We start from the raw sequence: 27,316 nt of genomic DNA on the forward strand, positions 1-27,316 counted from the left end.
TTCACTGTTGTAGACCTCAATTGACATTGATTCACAATCAACCTTGTTATGAAATTGCTATGATTGTCCAGCTAATATTTATCATCGGGAAATGATACTCCTATTTCATATGTCACGATTGTACTTACAAGCTTCAACGAGTGGTATAGTACCTACACACAAACCAAGAATACCTTAAAAATACGTTTCTCAAAATTAAAATAGTGAGACTACAAAGGGATACAGTAATCCAAACAAATACGACAATCCATTTGTAAACAGATAAATGGATATCTAATAAACAGCATTAAACGTATGTATGGCGTGGTTTCCGGCGGAAGTTGCAGGCACGCCGCCCGTGACCGCTGCAAGCAACGACGAGTATTTGCAGTACTTCTACCTAATAATGTTCCCTTTTCCACAAACATTGACTTTCTTTCCCTTTACGTAGAAAGGAAAACGCTTTCGCATATATTCTTAGTGTAACCATGACTGTTTAGACGTACAAGACGAACTATAAACAAAAAAAACAAGTATTGGCCAAATGAAAAACCGAAAAATGCATCAACGTCTGAATCAGAAGTTAACCAAGAAATATAATACAAAAAAAGGGAATTCTTTGTTCTCTCTGTGAGTATAGTAAGAAAAAGGTTATAAATGTACCACAAAACGCAAAAGATTGGACAAATTATCTTAAGTAAATAATACAATTTTTCGGAAAAATATATATAATAACATAAGCACTAAGAAAATCTTTAAAAATATCCCTAACAAAGTATATTGTACGTCATAGAAATATTGGAAAAATACGATAATTTCTAAATGGCAAAATAATCCATATTGTTCTCGGGGCAGTGTCAACGAACCGCTGACATGTCGTGTGAACGCATCACATGTAGCCCATCCCCGTTATTGCTTCAAGTTATCAAGCACTACGAGTTATGTTATGACTGTTGTTTTTATGAAACCATAAACCAATAATGTTTACGACCTGGAGGAAATTGATTTACATTGTGACGATAATGATTGGAACAGTGCGTCAAATCTTATGAACAACGTAAGCCACCGTCATTCTTTATTATGGAGATACTGGTGATTGAGTGCAATAGTAATTAAGGTAGCTCTAAAACCAGAAACACATCTTTTCTTATTAAAGACTTTTCACGGCTTGTAAAATGTATCTCATGTGCTTGGGAAATAATATGCTTGGTATAAAGAATTCCACTTCGGAATTATTAGTCAACTTTAGAAAATGCAAGTAGAAATATATAGTTATAGAAACTACAAATACTGGCGATGTAAGCAATATATAATTTTTATACAAGTACCACCAAGAAATATTAGAAAGTAGCACTGTTAGTGCACATGAACCTTGGCCTATTATATATCCGATGAGAACGATAGAGATACACGGATACTACAAAAAATGAAATCAAAAATCAAAATGAATTGACTTGCTACTTTTATTTATTAACCCCTTTACAGAAGTTAAACATTTTTGGTCAACAAAAAGTCAACATAAAGGTATAAATGTAGAAATGCATATTGTTTTCAAAAGCAGACAGAGGGAGAGAGGCGATATTACAGGCGCAATCATTGTGTTCTGCTGATAGCGGCGATAAGCGCCCACTAGGGAGTAATGCGATAAAGATTGCGCTCAATATTATTTCTGTTATGTTTGGGAAAATATCACGAACTTTGTTTTAGGAAAAAACGTTAGGGAAAAAGGTAATGAAAAAGGAGAATTTATGTCATTATTACATTGTTTTTTTTTGTAATATTATTGCATAAAACATAAAATAAAAGAAAAAATACAGGTGTTCGACTATGACAATGATCCTGGACGAGATAAAAAAATTACATTGAATCATTAAAAAGGAAGCTTTTTTTTAATGAAGGACAATTTAAGTGATGTTTATAAAATACTTTCATCGAAGACACCCTCTGAATATTGAAGCAAGCTTCAAATAACGGTTCCGCGGTCGAAGGCAAACAGCTATGCACGTACAAATTGTTACGACGAATCCGAAGGTTTAAATAGAATGTAACAATGAAACAAACAAAACCAATCTCTAGTCGCAAGATAATTTTGTTTGTGTCATGCACGTAGTTTGCTTTCTTATACTACAGGAACTATGGCTGTCTATCCAGACATCAGCTTTAGACAAAGATTCCATTTATAGCAAGTTTAAAAAAAAATAAGGGCGAATACCATTAGGAATGACATTTGCTCATTTATCATTCCATTGACGTAGTGTTAGAGTTTTATTTAAACTTAAGACGACTATTATATACCATAGATATTGAAGCGCTGGTTTTATCAACAAAATATTTTATAATGGCCATTCAGTCTTTTCAAGACTATTGGCTCTGTCTACCCCGCAAGGGATATAGACGTGACCATATGTATGTATGTGTGTATATTTTATTATGAGCTGAGACTTCTTCCTCCCGGCGTAAGTCCTGGTTACATCCTCACCACTCTGGAGAGAAGCCCGGGGTTAGCCCTTGACTATGGGACCAGGATTGGGTGAGTCAGGTTTTTACACGAAGCGACTCCCGTTCGACCTTCGCAACCTTTGCAGGGCAACCTAACTCATGTTGGATCATAGTTATACCTACAGATACCAAAATCTGCAGGTTTCCTCACGATATTCTCCCTCGGCGTAAGAGCATGGGTTAGAATTTAAAATAATGTTAAAAGAATAATTGGTACATGACAGAGGTAGGATTTGAACCTGTGGACCCACACACATAACTTACGCATACCACCCACGCTCTAATATAATGAGTTTACATTATGAAAAATCAATTAAAATTTAAATGTATCTTTGAATAATATTACATACTATATTGACCAAGAAAATTTGCATTGTAATCTGGTATTGTACAAAATCAAATGTTAAGTAAATGACTTCCACTTTTCATAATAACCACAACAGGAGATGACAATCCGTTGTTAGACACTAGAGACCCACTTAACTTTGGTTCCTGCCCATATAATTAGTGGGCATTGTCTAGCGATATGAATAGTTGAACACACCTGGTTTGAAACGGCAAGTCATTCAAGTTTAGCATATGTTAGTATAATACTTTGTATGGTTCCTTGTTTTGGTGATGCTTAATCGTCTGAGTCTTCTTAAGTTATTTAATCACCAATATGAGCCCTTTGTTAACTATAAGTATCGTTACAACAATCGAAGAACGTGTTGCAATCTTCGATTTTAGATAAACGGTTGTAGCAACTGCTATTATGACCATTACTCATAGATCATGACCAGATCAGACCTTGCGTAATAACTGTAAGTTTAAAAAGTTATTTTGTAAAAAAATTAAACTTTTACTAGTACTGTAACAAGTAAACTTTAAAAGCAAATCGATTTTAATAATTCCAACAGAATAGACATTGAGCTTTTTTTAAACATTAAGCTACATAATTTGGCTAATGTCTTACCGGAATGCACGGCGACGTCATCGTCAACATCCAGGTATCCACGTCGAATACTCAGAGGACTGTTCACCACCTGGGCTTCATTCTTCTTGATCAGAGCTCCTATCACTTCATTCTCACCGCCATTATCGCCTACGAACTTGTCGTAGTTATCGGTCAGATCTGTGACGACAGCAATCTGATCACCTAATCCTTCTTCTATATGCCTCGTCGTTATACTCCTTAATAAAGAATTACTTCTTGACAACTTCGTGCTTCGGGAGCGACGAATGAAATTTAATCCTGATATCTTTCCTGGACTTTTATTGGGACTATCCGGTGTAACAGTAATTCTTGGTGTTCTAAATATTGATGAAGAGCTGCTACTACCTCGTATTGGGGAGGGGGCATTTAAATTCTGTGGTAGCGTTTTAGACTTCTCTTTTCCAGGATTAAGGAGTTTTGGAGAATCCGGTACAAGAGATAAATTTGAATTTAAAATCGGATTTTTCGTTGCAATCTTGGTGCCAATATTTGAAATGGAACAATTAAGCTTGCTAGATGAGATCGATCCGCCCATTGGCGAATATATTCTATCATATCGGGGCTCACATGAAGTCGTGCTTCGTAATCTTGGCTTCGTTTGACGCAGGCGGCCACTTTCAGCAACTAACCTAGGGCTGGTCAAGTCGCGGTGAGCTACTCTCGTCAGAGCCTCATTTGAGCTCAAGGTCGATGATAAAGGTCGACGAAATCTGCGTTCCGGACTTAAAACACTTATGTCACTCTCACTTTCAGTGAATGAAGAATCACCTCGAGACGGAGTATGCAACCTTCCACTGTCTAAGACGTTTCGTCTCTTGGGTTTCGTAGAATTACTGTCATAATCTTGGCCGGTTATTAAAGCTTCTCTTTCTTCTGGTGTTAGAGGTAAGTAATTGTCGAAACTCTCAAACAATGGCACGTAAAAGACGGATCGACGCCTTCCCTGGTCGTCGCCGGTGGCCGAGGCAGCCGGGGACAGTGCGCTCGACATAGTGGCGGATGCACGCCGCGTTAAGGCCACTCGGCCTCCGCAAACTCGTCTCGCCGCATCATCTGCGGCATTCGATTCGTTTCGATACAATTTCCTGCCAACGGCTATGGGATATCACTTCATTTTAACCAAAATACTATCACTTATCACCATTTATGTAGCATTAGACTTTGTTAACTGATGAACATCTAAGATTGAAAAAATATAATGAGGTCTAAGTTTGTTAAAAACTTTTATACGTTCTTTAGCAAACGTCGTTATGGATGTCATTTAAAGTATGAACTTACAATATGAAAACATTAGGAAATTATCCTGATTATAAATGACTTGGTATGAGTAAGCGATGAACCCAAACCTCCCCAACAAGGTTTGGAGTTAAGAAGATAATTCTAATTATATTGATTTTATTATCGTGTTAATTGAAGCAATAAATTAAGTGCCGCCACATTAACTAATTTCTTAATTTGATTGTCTTTTTTCCGTCTTAAACTAATTCATGGTGAATCGAGCTTGACTTCATTTCCAAAATATTCTTCTTTTTATGTTGTGATCATAAAAATAAAAACAATGTAGGAAAAAGCAGTTTTTGTTCGCATGTGTATGTGGTTAGGTAATGAAATATTTCAAGGTTAAATGATATCCGGACATATGGTGCAGTCACGAATAACTCGCATACCTACAACAATTACATTGCATATACCACACACAATAGAATCATTTCATAATACGTTCACTACTGTTGTAAAATGTGACTAAGGCAGAGGCGAATAGACTTAAAACCCTATTGTAGGCGATGGATAAGCATTGATTGTATTTGAATTTCGATTCCAACATTAGGCCATACAGCGTGGTCTTTCAGTCTTTTCAAAACGGTTGGCTCTGTCTACCACTCAAGGAATATAGACATGATTATATTTTCAATCTATATATTGTGGTATACGTAACATACATATGTTACGTATACCACAATATATAGATTGAAAAACACAACAAGTACTTAGAATGGTTTACTGTTATCGAGAATGATAAGATTATACAATACATACCGCCATATCGGCGAATCAATGGGGTGTGCGATACATGAATGACATGTTTTTTTCAATACGAATATATGACCTGATTTTACATTGTTTTTACTGGTGTATGTACTCATAATTATACATTTAGTGATTGAAAAAATATAATCACTTTATTGCTTAAATTCTACTTTAATTAATATAAAGATTCGAAATTGTGTTCTTCAAATAGGCTATTAGGACTCAAACAATTAATTACAACCATATCATGTTAGTAAATCCCTTATTCAGCGTAAAAGAAAACGCTATTCGATAATAAAACCAATAATCTAAACACGACAATTGGCGATACTATATACTTTACTGTTGTACTCACAATTTTGGTGTGAAATAGCATGGAAAGACATCAAACGCCACATGTTTATGTTGGGCAAGGAGTGGTGGGTATCGTGTGAATATATTTAGAGACTCCCTAGGTTAGGCGAGTGTACGCAATTAGCTGGCGACCAGCGAATCAGTTAATTTAATTAACGAACGCGTGTGTTTCGTTTATTTTGCTATATGGAAACTAGAAAAGGCAAGGTCGTGTTATGAAAATGTACAGTGCGTCTGATTTATAACCATACGGGATAACAAACGTATGCAGAAAAAAACTTATCCAAGATTTAATTATTTATCGTTCCGGATAGGATGAATTTCTGTTATAATTTAGTTATCTTTCAACCCAAGTGCTAGCGCTAATTAAAATACATATTTGTCTTATTAGAAAAACAGAGAACATCCTTGCGGCAGAGCAGAGCAGGCCATATACAACTTGACATCAAATAAAAGTGTTTTTATTATTATCTCGTAAATCTCGGTTATTGTGTGTCTGCACAGACCCAGGCAACACGTTATCAAACAACAGAGTCCTTAAAAGGACTTTTGCCGATTATGCTTATCTGAATTACACGGTAACAGTAAGTTTGTCGCGTCAGGCTCTGCGAAACACAAATTAAATTGCCGGATGTAGGGACGTAAAACAGAGGCAAGCTCAGAGCAAATGTGATCTTAAATTGCAATCGAGCGAACGAACTAACGCTTGCGGAACGAATGTGATTAACCCAGCACGTAGCCGCATTAGCGAGAACTCTGCACCAGATACCGAGTTCCTTAGACGCCCCTTCCAAACTAAATTAGATTTCAGGCTTAAGTAAACTGCCTACTCGCAAATAAACCATACTAAGATAAAGGAGATTTAATAACTCCACATATGAAGTTATTACAACGCCTAAATAAGTATGAACGATTTACTTTGTTATTATTTATTGTATAAACACTGCGAAAAGAGGATTCATAACATTTTATGAATTTTAAATATTTGCAAGACGTGAGAGGAAACGCGGAGAAGGGAAAATGCGAGGCGAGTCAGGTTTCGAATTAAAAATAAAGTGGGAAGAATGGAAACATCAGCGCTGCTGGCCCAGCAAGCAGCCATGCCAGTGGCGTGACTAACGCGCGCACAATCACGATCCAAGCACAATCTCAATGCTACTATTAAAACAGTGTCCATGGGTCTTTTTGTAAGGTGAAACATTGTTTTCTCTTCAATAACTACTATAGTTTTAACCCTATCTATCAATAACATTTACAAAGTAATTTGTCAATAAAGTGTTATATATATAAATATAAAAGTTGTATCTTTGTATAGAGGTACTTTAAAATTGTCGTACAGGTAAGAGGTACTTGTTTAATCTGCCGCACTTTTTTTTATTTCCTGTATTGTGTTGCACCATAAAAATAAAAAATAGAATTATTTTATCAAATGAATTATATATTCCACGATTTTACTAAAGAAGTGCCTTTGGAGCAATGTTAAACACGACAGTAACCGATTGGCAAAGTTCGGTGAACGGTTAATTAACCAATTTATTATTTAAAAATGCATTATTTTCCTTCGGTAAATGAATTAGTGCTTGCGTTATTGCAATAAAACAAGCATTCTTAAATAACATAGAAACTGCAAGTGTGTAAGACAGACGCGCCAAAATAAAACAAAACGCGATATGGCGCAGAGATATTTTTCTCACGAAGTCCTCGCAAATTACCCAACAAGGAATTATCTGCGTAATTTGCTCGTCAGCTCTGGAATGGAATAATAAATTGAACACGTATTTTTCTCTCTCATTCTTGACAAATGTTTGTGGAATAATATTCATACAAAGTATATCAAACGGATAGCGTAGCGATTGTAGGAGATAATTGTAAACTATAATTATTTATAATAATCATTGTAAATCTTTTAATTATTTTATTACTTAGTCTCACTTTAACATTATGCATTTATTGGAAAAAGATTTACTTCTACGATGCTATGACCATTAACAGCTACGATACTACTACAAATTATATAATTTTTGGTTCAAAATATCTTCACGAGTTTAATACGCCCTTAACATGAAAAAGACGTCCGTTTACGTAGGATGCGTTTGTTTAAATATCACAATAATAGCAAAGGAATGCACAAAGGATAATGTTAACAATAATATTGTTTTCAACACACGAGGCGCAATTATAATTTTACTCATGCACAAAGAATATCTGCGGCGCCAGACGCGCTATGAAACTAAGCATAGTTGCGAAAGTTCTTGCGAGCTTTCGCAAGTCACTCCGACCGCAGGCTGCCAGAATGCTAGCACTAAGAACCACAGCGCAGTGCAGCCGGAGTGATTACTATCATAACTGGCATTTCATAAAACAAAGTGTAAGTTCAGATTGCGCAACATAGGTATAGTAAAATAGCTTTTTTTTTATAAAAAATGTTTTGCAAATGTGCGGCAATAATGTAGGTTAATCTCTTTTTTTGATAGTATAAAATTTTTACTACAAAAAATAATACTACAAAAATCCTTGTATGGCTTACTAATAATAAAGTGTGTCTAAAGATAATAACAGCCTGTAGCTCCACAGTAGAAGCCATAACACCCAACGTCTGTTTTTACGACTTTTGATCATGCAAACTCTATTTACTTGGTTGCTGTTCCCAAGCTATTCTTGCACCCAAAATATGTGCGTCATTAGTTCAATTTTATAGATGTTTACAGCAAAAAACTAGGAAGTTACTCTTTTTTTATAGTTCATAACTACAGATGTTGCTAATCGTTAGCAAGTCAAGATTAAAATCTATGAATATTTTGCAAGTACTAGAAATAGTATTGATGCAATAAAAAAATTAAGGGCAAAATTAATTATGCAAATTTTACGGAATAAAGAAAGCTTCCTAGAACAGTAGATACTTGTTGTAAGATCCTCATCTGATTAAGTTTATAAATATAAGCTCTGGTTTATGTCGCTCGAGATATGCACTGCGGATGTGCGAGTAGTAAAGACTTCCTTGAGTAGGCCCCGAGAAAGATAATAAGACAGGTTTGTGTACCAAACCGGGAGTACTGAGCCGGCTTGTTATGTGCCCCACGACTCGAGTCGCCAAATACACTTGATGATCTACGTGACTCGATACCATAATACATCAAAGCATTCACTTCTCTTGTATTATTAATCTTCAAAATATATACATATACTTAATCAAGCCCGGAGATGTAGGCAGAGACCTCATCTTTCCACTTGCCTCGATCCTTGCATCTTATTCCGATCTAATTTCATAGTTTTTTCAAACAAACTCATCAGATTAGGTTTCAAATGCCCTGATACTTTGCCAGATCGAAGCCCTTATTTTAAAAAATACGTTATCTACCTTATACTTTAAAACTTTAAAGCCAATCCGTCTTCTTCCATCAAAGTAAACAACTATAATCTAAAAAGAGGGAAGCGCAAAGCTATCAATCAGGAGAGCCAATGAAAGGGATCAAACTTGTCAATATGTCGAACCCTAACACTCACCAAGGCCCGAGATGAGGCAATTACTTTACAAAAGCCTAGTCTTAAAGAAAATTTATAGTTCACGACACTTAATTAGGAGCCTATCAGCCGAGGGTATTATATGGATTTTAAAGAAAATCTTGGAAACTTCCCACCGCGAAACTTATGAAAACGGACAAGTTATGTTAATTCTGTTAAATATTTTGCAAGATTAGCATCATGACTCGCTTACTCAGTCCTGTTTACAACTTTTCCGGGTACCTTACCCTGTGGACATTGATTTGATTATTATGTAGACAACATTGTCAAAATAAGTGAAATTCAGACACATCAAAACTATTTCTCTTTTTCGATTGTGAGAGTGGCCAAGTTTATCAGATCATATCTATCATATAAAATATTACTCTCTTGTGTTCCTAGTTCCGATCTGCTCCCATAACGGAATATTTTATAAGTTTCGGATGGTAGGTAAGGTAATGGTATTTAGTCGAACTAAATACTTCTAAAGTATTCTCGTGCAAATTGCTCGTGATTCAGGCCGGCGCGCTGCTGAACTCGTTAGCAGCAAAAACTCACGCGGTATCCTTCAAATCTTCTTCTGCTTCTAACGCTATTAAGCTTATTTATTTAATGCAACCATTTTAATGAGACAATTTCATTGATTCTTCATAATTATAAAATGTGCCTTATAAACAAATATTTTGTTAAATTTCACAAAGATGTTATCTTACGCTGTTGTATAAAATGCAATCAGATTTTTTTATACAAGTACTAATACAATCCAGACGAAGACGGAAGTCTCGATCATTAAGATGGCGCCTGTAGTCCAGTTATCAAGGAACATGATATGTCACTCTAGTATGTAATGTATTGCCGATAAACTAACATTATAATAACCCGTACAGTATTTCAAAGTTATTACGGTCTTAAATCAAAAACCCATCGCTATAGTGTGTATGCCCATTAATGTACTGTAATAAAGTTAATCAAATATATAATAACACAATCAAGTATATAGTAATAATAATTAACTCATTGAAACGACATGACATGAAACGAACTTTCTCTGATTGGCCTGGGTCTTGGATGTTTTTCTATATAAGTATTTATTATAAAATATAGTATCGTTGAGTTAGTATCTCGTAACACAAGTCTCGAACTTACTTCGAGGCTAACTCAATCTGTGTAACTTGTCCCGTATATATGACAGGTTCTATATACTTAGAGAAAGTTTAAATAAATCCTTGTGAGAGGCGTTGAGATGATAACGATACGATTATGTTGAAGAAACGCACACGATTTATACATTCCAATTGATCGAGCCAAAGCAGCGGAGAGCATGAATCATTAACTTGTAAGGTCCCGTTAAGCCAGAGATGATTTTTGCGGCCTTAGGCTGCCCGTGGCCTGATACCGTGTGTAATGGCCTGCTATGGCATTCGACCAATTGTCTCGAATAACTACATGGCTGCTTAGAAGTCACGATCTTAACTGTATAAAGTCACAAAAGGCAGACCTAATCCTGAATCCACCATCTATCTAGCTCTTGTTTTAGCTTAGCGCGGATGTAACACTCTGCTATTGGCTTTTTCGTGCAATCGTTATTGGTACAGAAGTCCCTTACGGAACCCACAGGAAAAGACGAAATCAATTGAGCTCTACACTTTTCCTCATTTTTCTAATAAAAGTAATAATTCATTTATCACTTACGTATACACTGTAGCGAACCGCGAGGGAAAAAAAGAGACGATATAATAAACCTTATATTGTACTTAAACAAATTTGGCCAAGCATGATACTCGTATGTGAAAGTACTCCCAACATGTGATGGACACGTGTTGGGGTCGACTAACTGTTTGTACTCTCTGATTCTATAATTAAGTGTACTTAGTGATTACCACTGGTAGGATATTAATTATTCGTAACAAATAATTCACCTACTATATATTATAACTAATATAAATTGTTTGAATCCACCAAAAGTAAACACATGTTTAAATAGAACAACACACAGAGATCGTATTTACAAAAACAATAGAACTGTCTTACTTACATGTGATAAAGAAAAGTAAATAGTAGGGAATGTGTCATCATGCCCCAGGGATATAGGGCAGCAAGGGTCAAGATAAAAGCTCTTAGTTACAGAAGCGCACGTCGGCAAACAACAAGAGCCTCCGAAATGAGGGCGGCCGGGCTTCCACGCGATTTGTATGGATAACATGACGGGTTTAGGAGTAGCTGTATTTGAAGTTTTACTGACGTGATTTGCCATAAAAAGAAAATGCCCTTTGACAGCCGTAGCTAAAGTTCAAGACTACGAGAATTCCGTATGATGCAAACTAAGCGAACGTGTTTGAGGGCGACCGGCGTTGAGCAACAACGATTTTCTACGCTACACGCAGTAAGATGAAGGTATTCACTGAGGTAAACATTAGCATGGTATACAAGATATTTTACGTGTAACACTTCGTGGGTTACTCGCTAATGAGCTTTTAAGTTGTAAATCTCAGAAGAGCTGAAGATAACGCGATTAAATTTTGAACATTTTTATGTTTGACCGACTTTCATAATGGAGATATTCATAATGATGATACTAATACTATAAATACGAAAGTGTGTTTGTTTGTCCATCTTTCACTTCAAAACCACTGAACCGAACTCTATATAATTTTCCAAACATATATGTAGTTAATGTGAAGTACAGAGAAGGACATACGGTTAATTTTTACGCGGGGTTCTTTTTAGTAGGTATGTAGTGTTCAATAACAGAAAAATAAGATTTGACGTCTAAAGAAAATGCTTTGAAGCTGAGTAACATCCTTAGTAAAATAAAAAAGTAATGCAACCCCTTTTGTGGGAGTAATATGTTAATAAAATAGTAACGATAGAACTATCAATTTGTAGCTTAATAGTTAAGTATAAATAAAGTGAAACGTCAATATATAAGTTGTGAGCATAATTATAGGCAGTGACTAGACAAGAGAACGTTCACAACCAAGGTCAGAACTGGAAGCTGTTCTGGTCATCGGGAAATTATCATAACCACAATTTATTACGAAAGGTCAATATTTTTTTTTACTATATCTAGTAGAATATATATACGGGACAAATTACATAGATTGAGTTATCCTCAAAGTAAGTTAAGACTTGTGTTACGAGATACTAACTCAGGATACTATATTTAAAAAAAATTGCATATAAAAATATACATCCAAGACCCAGTTTAAATAGAAAAAGATAATATCACATCAGGGTATGACCGGAATTCGAACCCTGGACCTCCGGTGTCACAGACAAGCGTGCTACTGTTGCGCCACAGTGACTTATTGTACGTTTAAGAACAAAATACATTAAAGATTAAATTCACTAATATATTTAATCTCCATTTGAATAAATTTTGTATATGACCTAATTTACAAATTTGTTCTGCTTCAGTCCTAACATAAAAATATATAACAATATTTAAAAATGTTCAGTGTTGTAAACAAGTTGAACAAGTTCTAACAAATCGCTAATCAATACGAGGAATCGCAACAGTTATGAATCAACACAACACCCGAAGTGCCGATTTGAAATCCGCACCGGCGCGCCGCCGAGACTGAGTGACTCATATAAGTGTTCGTTAAAAATATTTAGTTTCAGCTTTTAATTAAGCTACTGAGATAATTAACACGCATTAACTAATTGAATCCGAAATGTAATAGATAATTTATTAATTGAATTTTAAATGTAAACAATGTAAATGATAATGATAAATAATAAAAATATGGCTTTAAAAGGCGACAGGAAGCCAATATTGCGCCAGTTTGGTTGTCATTGAGATAACCATATCAATGACAAATGTTCGATTGGTAGCAGGGTATTTCGGATGTTTAAAGTTATGTGATGATACGTAATATTTTTATTATTTTCAGAATCCAAGACGCATATCTCAAAGATTAATTAGATGCTAGTCTTATCCTATTAAAGCTAATATTAAAATCACATTAAGGGTACGGATTATCCACGATATTTATTCACGAAATAAGAAAGTAAAACCTTTACTACCTATCAAATTATATAGATAGCCAAAGGCAACATCTATGCTAATCTGACAGTATTTCATAATAACATACGTTAAAACCTTACTAATTGTAGCATTAATTATTTAATCTGGGCTTTTAATGAGATTATGGAATAGTAGGAGATTTAAATTCATCATTTTAAAAAGGTCTACTATTTGGATTTTTCTTGTTTCAAACCTAAAGATAAATTGTTAGACCATGATGATAAAATGAATGCCTTTAAAAAAAATATCGGCCTAAATCAAAACTAAGAACGGAAACGCCAACAACGGACATGCGGCTGTCGCTCATTTCTGAATGCTCGTAAAACATAAGAGCCAGTTAGAAAGGCGAATTCAAATCACCTGCTTAGTATGTAAAGGGACACCTGCAGGCGACAGATGGCCGACAAAAAATTACGTCCCCTTTTCTTCGGGAACATGAACCGTGGCCTGCGGTTAGCCTTGATTCTTATGCAGGTTGAAAAACTTATCAATGCAAGATATCAATATTTTAACAGATCCTATTGCAAACATAGGTAAAGAATGGGAAGGTATAACTAATAAGAGCGTATGTTTGTTTATTTACATATTTTTTTTTACTTATCATCTAAAGCCAAAACCTGACTGATCCGCTATAGATGGGAAAATTTCAATCATTCAATATTCAAACTTATCACAAATGAAAGAAAGAACATACAGAGCAACAGCGATGGGCTTTTGGGGTATTATGTAAACGATATCGACAAAAAAAGAAGATCGCGAGAACCGGCATGGCACCGCTTAGGTCCGGTTTGAGAACGCCGCCAGCGACAAGTCTGGAATGTGAACCACTCTTGGGACCCCGACTGGTGACTCATGTATTATTTTTTTACAAATAAAACTCCAAGTCCCGTGTTTAGAAAGTTCATTAAATAACCCGCGTGGGTGCTACGATACACCAAACAGGATTACACACCTACTTACATTTTTTAGGACATTCATCCCCCATATTGACCGTGTAAATGATTTATCCTTTTCATATTACCTAATTAGAATTACTTTATATCGAAGGTTTGATAAGTGCATAGGAATATTAAAGAGTTAATTATGAAATTTATTACCTCCAGGAAAGAAGAGTGATTTTGTGTATGCATGAAATTATGAAAACTTTATTCTTATCGAGTTCAGAAGTAAGTACACGCAAAGAAATACTCTTTGATGTCAAAAAAAAAGTATTCAACTTGTGTAGACAGAATTTCCAACCTAAAAGGGAATTGGTATTACGAAATTGTAACTAAAGCGGTTTAATCTCATGCTACTGAAGGATCTCTCCAAGCGGGGTGCGAATTTGCTAAGAAGATTAACGCCGAGTACCACTTGCTAGTAATACGGATTTATAAAACGAACAGATTAGCAGCTGTGGGAGTTGTGAAAGTAATGGATATAATATTTGCTATAGAAATAAAAATTACTTTATCATTACTTTATTTGAACGTCGTTGATGTCTTTTCTACTGACGAATAAAGTTATTCATTATACTCGTACATGTATTTAGTTTTAAACGTCAATATAAGAAATTTAATTGGTTTTACAATATTCCACTGAGATGTCACGCAAATATATACACTTTAAAAATTATGTAGTACGCGAATTGTGGCAACCAGTCATAAACATATTTTACTATATAAAATTAACCGCCACTCTATGCAGTGCTACTCGTACAAAAGTTACATTCGAGAAAATACTCGTAATGTATATCATAATCCGCTGTACACACGACGACGTTCAGGCTAACCGCCGCCAATGTCACAGATTAGAAATGGTGTCACGTTTCGCCCACTTGTTTTTGGTGTCACGATCTAATAGCCGCCTAAACATTCGCCAATATATATCCCTAAGGATGACGCAACTCTCCTACGCATTCCAGGAGCGTCTATCAGTTTACCCTTTTCAGGCGAGAACTCATGTATTTCTAGCACGTCACCGACAGACATAAACACTCATGATATTTACAACTGTGGCCCTATGAGACTAATATAAGACACAGCCCTTTATTTATTAGGGTACCGTGGGATAAACGACCCTACCTTAGGGATAGACATATTTATAAGCCTATTTTTAAGGGTACCGAAACACTTGTCGCGAAATATTAACAAATGCAATAATAATAGTTAGTGCTTTACATGAATGGGATCTTCGCACGTGTCGTATGAAAGCATCTCAGGAGAAATATGAGCCATTGTTTCCGTAACAATACATAACAAATCGGTCGAGTTCATTTTTGTGCAACAAGTTGTGCGGGCACGTGCAGAGGAACTGGTTGCTTTAGGGGTTGATTGTGCGTGTGCATACATGTTCCTACCTCTAGTTCACTGGAGCGACACAACCCACACAGGAAATGCACTCGTTAAAGGACTGCTCAGATCAATTTATTTGTTTGAAATGGTGATTTGTTGTTACGCTCCTCACTACGTTTTTAGACAAACTATTAAGTAAATATTTAAAGTAAGTACATAACAACGTATCTACCGATGGAATAATTTAATACAAGTAAACATAACAACTTTATATCTACATTATATGGGTCTAGTTAGATAAATTATATCATATGCAAACTAGTTTCGACCTACGATTGCACTTGTGTTTAGGTGAAAGTACAAAATAATGCAACTAGAAACCGAGTTGAGACTGAGTTGGGCACTTCTGCGATATCTAATACGTGTTTCAAAATATTTGCTTTCATTTATCTCTATTTCATTAAACGCACCGGGCGTTAGTGATATTTTTTTATCTAAACCCTTTGTAGGCCACAAAACAGAAGTAATTTCTTCTGTCATTAATTTGTAGTTAAAAAAGAAAGATGAATGACTATAGTTATATGTATAGGACTTTAAAACTATTTAAAATCCATTTAGACATATCCTCTACAACGCTTACACAATATGTATGTTATTGGTTAAATAGTATTAATAATTAAAAACATGAAAGTATAAAAGCTTTTAACATTCTTATACACCTCATAATATTTTAATACAAATAAATCATAAGCGTTCAGTTACAACTTTGTGTAACTTATGCGCACTTTGATTTTCTGAACTTTACAAACCACATTAATTTTACGAAATCAATTCCAATAAGAGAACTCAGTATATTCCGAAGTTTTCACTGTTCACATTTCACAAGTATTTCCCACTGATGCACTTTTATTTCGCGGTCAATAGTACGCGAGACGCGCGGCCGGCTTGGCAGTCGTAGTCGAGTAACTTTGTTGACAAGCTGCATGCTCAGCGGCCATGTTGGATCCCTTCGGCTGTGTCCGGACAACTTCGGGCAACTTCGGGTGTCTTCAGACCAGTCTGAGCATACACTTATGGGCAAGTTGAGTACAACCTCGCCAAGTTTTTACTGCAGCATTGGTAAAGTTCACGATTGGCTATAAACATTGTAAGTAGCACTTTTGTGTGCAATATTCCTTATTACTTTTTATGCTTGATCTACATATTTACATTTGATTCCAGATTTGGAAGCGACAGTTACAACATAAGGTAGTGTAATTTATAACGGGCCCATAAGATATAATCTTTAAAAAATCGATTCAAAGTTTAAAATAAAAAGAGTAAAAAATGAACGTTAAAATAATCCGTTAAAATATTTATAAATTGAAAAACGTAACAACAAAGCAGCAGTAATATTTATTGATAAATATATATTTTCACCATGATGATCACCAACAGCATATACACTAATCAGAAATACGGTTTTGTACTAAACTAAAGCAGTATTACCATTATGTATAATAATAAATTAATATTTTTTTATACCTTATCATTTTTTGTGTTTGAACTTTATCATTTTGTGTGTACTCTTGTATCCTTTATTGAATAATGAAAAATGATATTAGTAAATTAACTCTTCATTCGGCTTTTGGTCCACGAAATTATGATAAATATAAAATGTTTAGAGTAGTAATTAGGACCCTTGAATCCCTATAATCCGCTTTTGTATTTTCGTCGTCGAAAAATTAAATCTCTACATGAGAGTAACACAATCGGCAAGAATAAAGCGAAATGTAGTACATTCCTTTTTTATTTGGTCTAATTTGTAAAATTGGTAAAATTTCGTTGAACGGAAATATGCCTAAGTAATGCTGTATCTCGTGAGTACACGATACTCAATTTGATTCGTATGAAAATTGTGAGAGTAACAGAATTCGGGCAGAGTAATTTAATCTTGACGTTTGAAAAGCTGACATTTTGGAAGCGAACGCCGATCAAATTATCTAACTTTCTTCATACAATCATTGTTAGAACACATTGGGCACACATTGTTAGAAAATATACATACATACATACATACATATAATCACGTCTATATCCCTTGCGGGGTAGACAGAGCCAACAGTCCTGAGCGGACTGATAGGCCACGTTCAGCTATTTGGCTTTAAGATAGAATTGAGATTCGAATAGTGACAAGTTGCTAGCCTATCGCCTAAAAAAAGAATCTCAAGTTTGTAAGCCTATCTCTTAGTCGCCTTTTACGACATCCACGGGAAAGAGATGGAGTGGTCCTATTCTTTTTTGTATTGGTGCCGGGAACCACACGGTATTAGTTTAAATATAAATTGTAAAAAATTGTGTTACATTGCATATTCAATATGTAGTTTCTTCAAATGTATTATTAATAAAATGAAACTTATCTGAACACACAGCAGAAACTACACGAAATGGATTTTGTTGAAATTTATTATGAGATTTGCTATTTTAAATTCTTCTAAATATATGACGCGCACAGCTAATCTGTGAAATCCTTAAAGTTAATCAGATTATGAAAACTCAAATCTCATTTCTACCAGCACAACTCTAACTCCTTGCAGTGTTGTGATGACATACTTTTTGAGAATGATCGACTACGATTGCTAAAAATAAAACAAATGTATAATTCAAAGTAGGTCCCGGCACTTAATTTGAACGCATCTGTGGCCGATTAACGGTACTTTCCAATTAACATTTCGTCCGATGATCTATGAACAGGTAAGTTGCAGTTTTGAGAGCAAGCAATCAGGATTCATTACGTGATTTGTTTATCGGACATTGAATAATATGAAGAACTAAAAATTTTCATAGATGACCGTCAATATATTTTCAAAATAGAATCCGAGAAAGGTACTCGTATCACTTACGGATAATCGTCCGTAATTACTCTAAGTTTTCAATAGAACTATACACACATAATGTTAATTGCAATAAACTCGGCGATGTTTATTTGTTGTTCACTGTACCTGAATAAATCACGATCACGAAGGCTTGGCATTATGCGAGAGGCGATCGGTCATGAACTCACTAAACTGGTTTCTGCATTGTTTCTCAAACCAAGGGCTATAACGGCTGTATTGTTGTTAAGATTTAATAAAAAATAGTTAAAAACGTGACTGACTGATTGATTCAATGACGTCAAATTCGTATAGAAATACTATATTGACCAGCCCCATAGAGGTTCCTTCCTATGTTTAACGTTAGAGGCACGTTAATACTGGTATTGATTAAAAATCCACAAAGAATGGGCTACAGATTCTTTTTTTGCTGGAAGATGCTTGCTATTCTAGGCACATTATGCTTCAGCATGTAAAATGTCCATAAATAGCTGTGGACAGCTTTAAAATATTGTAAATAAAATTTTAATAATGGCGATGTCTTCTTAAAATATTTCAAATACCAATAATGAGAATAGGTACTTATAGTAGTAAATATTTCAGATCCAATTCTTATAGAAAAAATATTTCTTTCAACTGTTTCCTTAAAAAACTGAAACCATTTTATTTTATGTATCTATTAAAAAGTTTTTATTAATTATTGAAATTGAAATGTAAATTTGCTTGTTTGCAACTTACAAGTAGTTCAATCTTTCAGAAGTTAGAGTAACCATTGCGCCATCTATCATCGAGTAGTGGAACTTTTTAATACTAAAATGTAGAGGGCGTTACTTGTATTAAATTCACCTCCTCTGGACAGGGAACTTACCTGAAACAAAATAAGAAATAACATAAATATTTTTGGTAATTCACATGAAAACGAAGGCATAGAAAAATCGCATCATGGTTAATGGCGAAAATGCGCATTTTCTTTGTCACCATTCAGGGAAAAAGAGGGCTTGGTCTTTTTATAAATGCCGAAAACTATTTCTAACTAAATAATCGCTTTATTTACGTTTGTGTGTTAAAAATTTGTAGTGAAATATAAGAAGTCTACCTAGGTACTTTGATATCATTAGAAAACGTTGGCGAGTATTGAAATGTGACAGTGATGATGGAAAGAAAACTGATATTTAAGCATAACTAGAAGAATATTTATGTTAATAGCAGTAAATATGGGTTGTAAATTGCAACAGCTACTAGATACTGGCTATTTAACATGCGAACTATCGTTTCCTGCGTACGGCACACATTTCACATGCGATAACGATTTGTGAACACCGCTTTTGTGACGATATTGTATTGTTATTACTAACAATTTATTTCAATAACTAGCTTTCCGCCCGCGGCTTCGCCCACGTGTAATTCGGTTATATATAGCGTTTTTTAATGATCTCGACAGGGCTTTTTCTTCCACAGGCTGAAATCTTGTTACAACTGGAATTAAATATAGCTTGTGTTACTCAGGGATGATGTAGCTTTCTAATGGTGAATGTTTGAAATCGATTCAGTAGTTTCGGAGTTTATCGATTACATGTGTAAACAAACAAACATATAAAAAAATAGATTGTTCCTCTTTATAATATTAGTAAACATACAAATCTATATAGAAAAAGTAAAGCGAGACAAAATCATCGTCTCAGAAGAAAAAAAAAACAGGATTTATAGGACAAAGAGGCCTTACAGGATTTCCTTGTAAACAATATTTATAGTTTTTTTATTATTTACCAGTATGAACAGGTTAGAGGGGGAGCTGACACGCGAGCAAGCAACATACAGTTGTCCATGAGAGAAACAATCTTCTCTTAAATAACGAAACCATAGCGCGATCTATCTCGATGCCAACGCCATCTATCGAGCATCGAGACAACTCGTGATAGTTAATAGAAAATAAAATTCGGGTGTTTTATTTATGCATACCGATTACGCCGAGATTTATGGACCGATTTACGTGATTCTTTTTTTGTTCGGTAGAGTATACTTTCAAGTTGGTCCCGTTGTTACCTAGTCAGGATCTGATGATGGTATTCCAGGGAAATCAAGGGCAAACCTCAAATTTACAGGCATTTACGTTTTTGACAATTTCATAGATCTGTTTAAGTATTTGCGTCTGATAGTCATCATCCCATGTGAATGAGCTGATGATGGAAGGTACAACTCCTCAACGGTTAGGAGTTGAAAGAAAATTCTTACGAAGTTATACGTACATGTAAGGCTATTAGGTTGACCTGATAATAAAAAGTAAATCTCATTAACGTTAAGAATTTAGGTGAAAATGGATGCGGACAAATTTCGTAGCTGTTTGTATGGGTAGTGTTAACACAAAATAGGGATTTAAAGGCGTGATGTTATTAATGTTATGCATGTATGTACATAATTATGTATGTTATTATGTATGTTAAAGAGACGACTGAAAGTTGTCATACAAAGTCTTTTTTTTTAAGGATGGGAAATCATCAAATGACCTCTCCCGCTCTGGGTGGAACGGAAGGGAGTGTCAGACTTTTACTGACTAAAACCCACCTCGTTCCTTCAGTTGCCCTTTGCGTTCCGGGGCCACGGTATCTCGTTAGAACTTTCCCGCAGCCCCGGCTCAGTTTATTCCGTTTCCCCCCCTTGGGGGTTGACATTTCAAAAATCCCTTCTTAGTGCTCACTTATGTTACTAAAGGAACCTCTGTTCAAAATCTCAGACTCCTATACCGAGCGGTTTCGGCTGTGCGTTAATAAATCAGTCACCCAATCGCACCCCCTAAATCAGGATTGGAGGGTAGTTTGAAAAAACTTATAATGTCAAACATATTTACTTGCCTATGTACGTGTTCATGCCAAGTTTCAAGTTTATAAACCCAAGGAATAAGATTTTTCATAGAAACGTTTTTACCCCTTTTCCCCCCCTTGGGGGTTGAATTTCCAAAAATCCTTTCTTAGTGCTCCCCTACATATCCCAAGGAACCTACATTCCAAATTTCAGCTGTCTACGACCAGTAGTTTCGACTGTGCGTTGTCTGTCAGTCAGTCACTCAGTAACGGTAGAGTTTTATATATATAGATTTACTCAACTAAAAGAGAACTCAACAAATTTTTATAGGCCTGACCGTCGCTATTTTTCTTTTACTTCGTCTGACATATTGGATGTGATAACTGCTTTTGGCACAGAAATATGCTACAAACTAACATTTAAAAATTTTTAGTTATTTCAAAGCCTTTCATTTTATTATTCCAACAAAAATATTTCTCCCTTAATTATATCATCATACTCCTGGCTTTACTAATGGCAAGGCCTATGGCCAAGATCCAAACCGGACTGGGTAAGTCAAGTTTTAACATAAAGGCACACCCGTCAAATTTCTAAAACATTTTCAGGAGAACCATATCCATATTTGTGCATGATTTTACATCCCTTTTCCTCTAAACAATGGAAGTAAAGATTAAAAGATATCTAGTTGATGAGGAAGCTTTTTTCCGTTTCTAATTTAGTTCACTTTCTCTTTCTCGCGTGGTGAAATCAGGAACAATATGAATCACCCACTTTATGAATGAGGGTACGAGCTGCGGCGTGACGTCTGCCAACAATATGCCAAAATAACACAACTAAATTTAAAAGAGCAATGTCCTGTACATTTATTAGTATAATTATGCGAAAATTGTTTGATGATTGTCTGTCAACATTCTTTTTTGAGTTAACCTAATTATTTTAGTTTTGACGGCTAGACTACTTTGCTTCACTTTTTCAGATGTGATAAACTTTGTCAGATTATTTGTAATTTGTAAATAAATATCACAAATAATTGAAGAAGCACATAAAAGAAGAATTCATGTAGATAAAATTAGTATTCCTTAGATTGGTAGCGTCAAGCAATGTATATATATATATATATTAAAACATTCCATAAATATTATGAGAATACTGCATGGAACAGTGACATGAAGAGAAAAAGAAATTCTTAAATGGTATTATCATTTTTATTAAAAGAAAATACTTAATAAAAAATATGATATTGAAACTAAGTTCTCTAGCCATTCCCTAAACTTCCATAAAAAGAATGTGGGTTAAACAAATGAAGTAACACAGCAAGGGAAATGTTACCATTCTAGTACGTCGTCAAGTTAAGCATTATTGTAGGTATAGATACACGTATGTTTGTAATAAAAAACATATGTATTTGTCCAATTCTTGGTTATTTTCTTCTTCTATGTATTACAATATGATTGATTGACGTAAACTTAATTCTTAGTGTAATCTCAAACCTTAGTGGTTTCGCTATGCTAAGTTAATACCTACTTAATGTTTTGTAAGATCTTTCATACAAAATTAAAAAAAAAAAAAAAAAAAATGGTTTAACTTGATGAAGTATGTGGTTATGTACTGCTACGTACTGCGTATGCATGATAAAAATGTTTTATCCAATTTTACGTTATAAAATACTCACGAAACTCCACAAGCTTTTTCTTGAAGTTTAATTTATTATTTTAAAATATTTGAGATGTTCAAATAATAATATGGTTTTGAAAACATCGCCACAAACATTCAAACAATTGATGTAAATACGCTGAAATGGTAATTGTGGCGTTATGATGAGATCACGAGTGATCTCATGCTGAGGACTTAGTCTGAAGTTGGGAGCGGACGGATCGTTTTAATTGACACAATTTGCTTGTTAATAGGATAGAGCGACCGCGGGACGTGACACCAGCCACAAGACATTTGCTGAGAGAACAAGAACATAGTAAACTAATAGTTTTTAAATTTTTAATCTCAAAATAGGTACAAATATTAAATACACATATTAATAGCTTTACCTGCATGCAACAAATAATTCCGATAATTTACCTCTATAAAAGCACCTCTAGACTACATTGAAAACCTACATGCCAAATTTAAAACGTCTAGAACTAAAACGGCTAGAGCGGCTTGGGCTGTGCGTTGATATATCATTCAGTCAATGCCCTCTTTTATATATTTAGTTAAACTGCTAAATACAGAAAAGCTTATTTATAACTTGAATAACCTTTCCCTAGCGGACTGAGCATCCTCTAAGGAATGCATAAAAACATTATGAGAAAGCAAACCAAGTCGCCGAATATCACGAATATTTGGCCTACCAATTAACACGTGTGCCTATTTCCTGCCACACCAAATTTCATTCAAGTCTCGTAACAAAGCCGCTCGTAACCACACAACCAGCCCGGCTTCCGTTCTTAATGGAGGCTGCACACAAAAACCAGATCCTGCAAACGAGATGCCAAGGGAGATAATGCCATACGCACTAGATTGGCTGCGATGGACGATCCTGTATTGCGTAGTAATTATCTACGAGTAGGGCTCGGTACGGGTATGGTCCTTTTTTTTCGGAACGTTCAAGCTGAATAAATTTAAAATACGACCGTTATTATATTATTTCTGGCCAACTCTCAACTTCCTTACAATTAGAATATATTTTATTTTTATGGTTCAAAATATATTACAATAATGTAGGACCCTGTGGGAAAGCCAACTGCCCAACTTTGGAATTTTCATCATATATTTCAAAAATTGCGTGTTCATTTTTATTTTACCTACATAGATACTTCTATGAAACTACATATATTAGTCGTTTGTACTCGTCTTGTATAATAGCGCATTTAACATGAGGCAAAACTTTAATGATCAAATTACCATAAAATATCAAATCGTCTGCAAATACATACAAACTCAAATGAAATATCGTGAGAATTCTCATCCAAAATGCAATACAGAATGAAGTAGATCTTGCTTTTTCGTAACGTTGGCGACATGATAATAGTAAAAAAGTCAAGTTATAAACGTGTATTTTATAATCCCAGTGTTAAAAAGATTTTAAAATTTGATTTTAAGATTTAATTACAAAATAACTTAATCACGTAATGTGTACATAAAGTTTTTATGTTGATTTTCCATGTTTTGATTCATCTTGTTGAATACTTTAATTTTTCCTTTTGTTTGTGTTATCAAATTATGAATACAGTTCAACTGCGTGACGAGGAGAATGAGACGGAAGTAAATATTTCAACCGAAAAGGATTCATGTGATAGAGACAGGAACACAGGAAGCGGATGTGAGCGGTGGTTGCGCCCGCGCCGGTTGGCCTTACAGGTGCAACAGGATCAAATGATTACGTGGGTAAAATGTAAACAGACAGCATATAGGTAAATGTTCCAACAATTCTTTATAAATAGGAATTGTTGAATGTTTAGTGATTAATATTCCTTTTTTTTATTGTATTAGCGTTTTGTATCAGTGAAAATTGACCATTTGTTTCACATACGTGGCGCTATTATTTGTAAACGGTTCATGTTCCAAATTAATAAATAAGATTTTGCCTAAATATACAAAGAGGAGAAAATAGTTAAGTTTAAAATGTGGTGTTTGACTATTGCTTTTAGATAAAATGGTTACAGAGTCAGAATGTGACATTATTTAAAATGTATGACGCTACTACATCGCAATTATTATGATAACACAAAAGAAAAATTTATAATAGGAGATGAAATAGAATAATTACCAAAGATACAGCAGCTTATTAAAGCTAAAATAACGTGCTAATTATACAAGTCCTATCGATTCTGCAATGAACGGACTAAGTGACAAGAAAATAAACTTAGGTTATTACATGTAAAATATAAACTTCCTATGTGGCTTCTTGATCATTCATTTAAAAAATACTACTTACGTGATTTCGAAGGCGTTACGTAGATACCTACTTGCCTCCTATCCGGTAAGATGAGTCACACGCGATTCGCAAATCAATGTCAAGATTAAGTTTGTTGCTTTATACTATTACACCTATTGCAATTCAAAATTCGCAGTTCATGGTAGTTTGTTAGTAAGTTAAGTAGCAGTAATAGCTAGTTTGTCTTTATTTGAACTCTTTTTAACTTTAACTCGTAGGGGTTTTGTTAGGCAGTAAAGCTATCGCATCTTAGATCACTAAAGTAGGAAGTATTCTGATTTATAGCCATTACATGATATTAAACTCTTAGCATTTATATTGTTTATTAGTTCCTATTTTCTGAATGCTAAGGTTCATAATATGACGTTGGAATAAAATATAAAGCATTCCATAAAGTGCGGTTTCAGTAAAGACGAATACAGTTAGGTCGCGGTCCCCATAAGCATGTTTACCTTCCTTATGTGATGCACAGTTGCATAATACCTGTGGGTTGTTTAGATTGCGTAGCTGTATACTGTATACATATGTATACATACAGAAAAACTAAAAGAAATATACAAATAATATACAATTATAAGGAAGTGTGCATGGGACTTTTGGAGTGGAAAGGCCTAGACGAACGTACCTTAATCAAATCGGAGACGTTCTAGCAAAAGGTCAGGTCAAGAGTACTCGGAACCGACGAACTTGCTTGAAGAGAGTTATGAATGTGGATAAGGCGCAAGAAGTATGCAGGCAAGTGGAAAGATGTGGTCTCTGCCTACCCCTCCGGGAAAGAGGCGTGAGTTATGTATGTATGTATGTACAAATAATATACGAACCATTGTTTTCTTCCTGTGTTGATTCGAAGTCTGCTAAGGAGACATTCGAAAGGTCTTCCACGTACACCTGAGGCTGCCTACTGAGTGAATGCCGTCCTCCTAAGGAGTGATAGCAACTCTCATCCTCATCGGCCGCCTCCTCCGTCGACGAACCCTTCAGACAAGAGTGGAAACTCCGAGAAAGGCGTCGCTCTGTACTCATCCTCACTCATGTCCCGACAATCCACAGAAAATTAAACCGTATCACTAATTTGGCTGACACTTTATTTGCACTTCGATTTTTCACTGTTTTTTTTTATTTGACGTCACTTCACTTGAAATAATCCGCCGATATGCATTATATTACGTGTTCCAAGTTCACCTTTCGAAACATCACTATCATTTGTTTAGCTATTCGTGTTTTATCTGGCGTTATCTTGAAAGACCTTGCAATCGTCGTTCAATGATCCACTGCGCTATTAATCTAGATAAAACAAAACGAAGTTGTTAATAAAATAATATTTTTGACAGTGCTTCGGCACATGTGTTTGTTTCTATTCAATTGTCGTAAGATTATCGCATTGTTTATCCACAGTAGGTATATCTAATCTGTAGTATGACTTCATCCAATGTTGCAAACGTGTTATTTTAATGTGCAGCGACATAATAAATATCTTCATACAAGTATTTAAAACATTTTCATTACCACTGTCGTGGTTGAAATTAATAATTGCAGAAAGAAATAATGTATGAAAGCAATTTCATAAATATTTTCTCGTTTACAAACTTTTGTAATGCCCATAAAATTTATTGGTTATGTAAACAAGTCAACTTTTTGTTTTCTGAGCCTACTAAAAGATTTTTAATTTTATATAATTAAGAAGGTATTTTGCACGTACTTACAGTATAAAATCGATGCTTTAAAAAATGTATAACAAGAAACATGCGACATACTCCGAAAAGTCTGAAATGAGCGATTGGTACATTCCATCCGATGGACCGAAAACGCGTTGTCAACTCGTAAAACACGTTACAAGCATCTTTATGGAACAATGTCAGTTCAACGCACTCCCAGAAAGGGGGCTTGCTAGCGAAGAGACATTCGGCTAATGAATGGCAGACGAACAAAAGAAAACATCTCTGCATCTTTGTGACGCGGACCTATTCTAGTACGTAGTAAGTACCCTCGATTGTATATGAGTTATGTAACGTCGCCTCTTCTTATAGTTTTGTGTTCACAAGCAGCGCTACAAAACTCTTACGTGGGCCCTTTATTCAAACACATTACCTTTAT

General features: G+C 35.0%; 1 protein-coding gene across 10 annotated transcripts in view; it reads right to left on the reverse strand.

The window, feature by feature from the left end:
- LOC106129381 (ras GTPase-activating protein raskol) overlaps positions 1-27,316 on the reverse strand; it is a 108,217-nt gene that overhangs the window by 15,099 nt on the left and 65,802 nt on the right. For 2 of the 10 annotated variants that reach the window (XM_060953800.1, XM_060953807.1), the window contains exon 2: positions 26,044-26,506. The exons of 5 other annotated variants lie outside the window; for them this stretch is intronic. In XM_060953800.1, coding sequence (XP_060809783.1) covers positions 26,044-26,245 — 202 coding nt within the window. In that variant the 5' untranslated portion in view covers positions 26,246-26,506. Of the gene's footprint in view, positions 1-3,433; positions 4,634-16,359; positions 16,375-16,449; positions 16,611-26,043; positions 26,731-27,316 lie in introns of those variants that run through there. 3 more of the 10 variants (XM_060953789.1, XM_060953795.1, XM_060953802.1) reach the window with 3 other exon arrangements.

This window comes from Amyelois transitella, chromosome 4 (genome assembly GCF_032362555.1).
Source record: "Amyelois transitella isolate CPQ chromosome 4, ilAmyTran1.1, whole genome shotgun sequence".
Taxonomy (NCBI): domain Eukaryota; kingdom Metazoa; phylum Arthropoda; class Insecta; order Lepidoptera; family Pyralidae; genus Amyelois; species Amyelois transitella.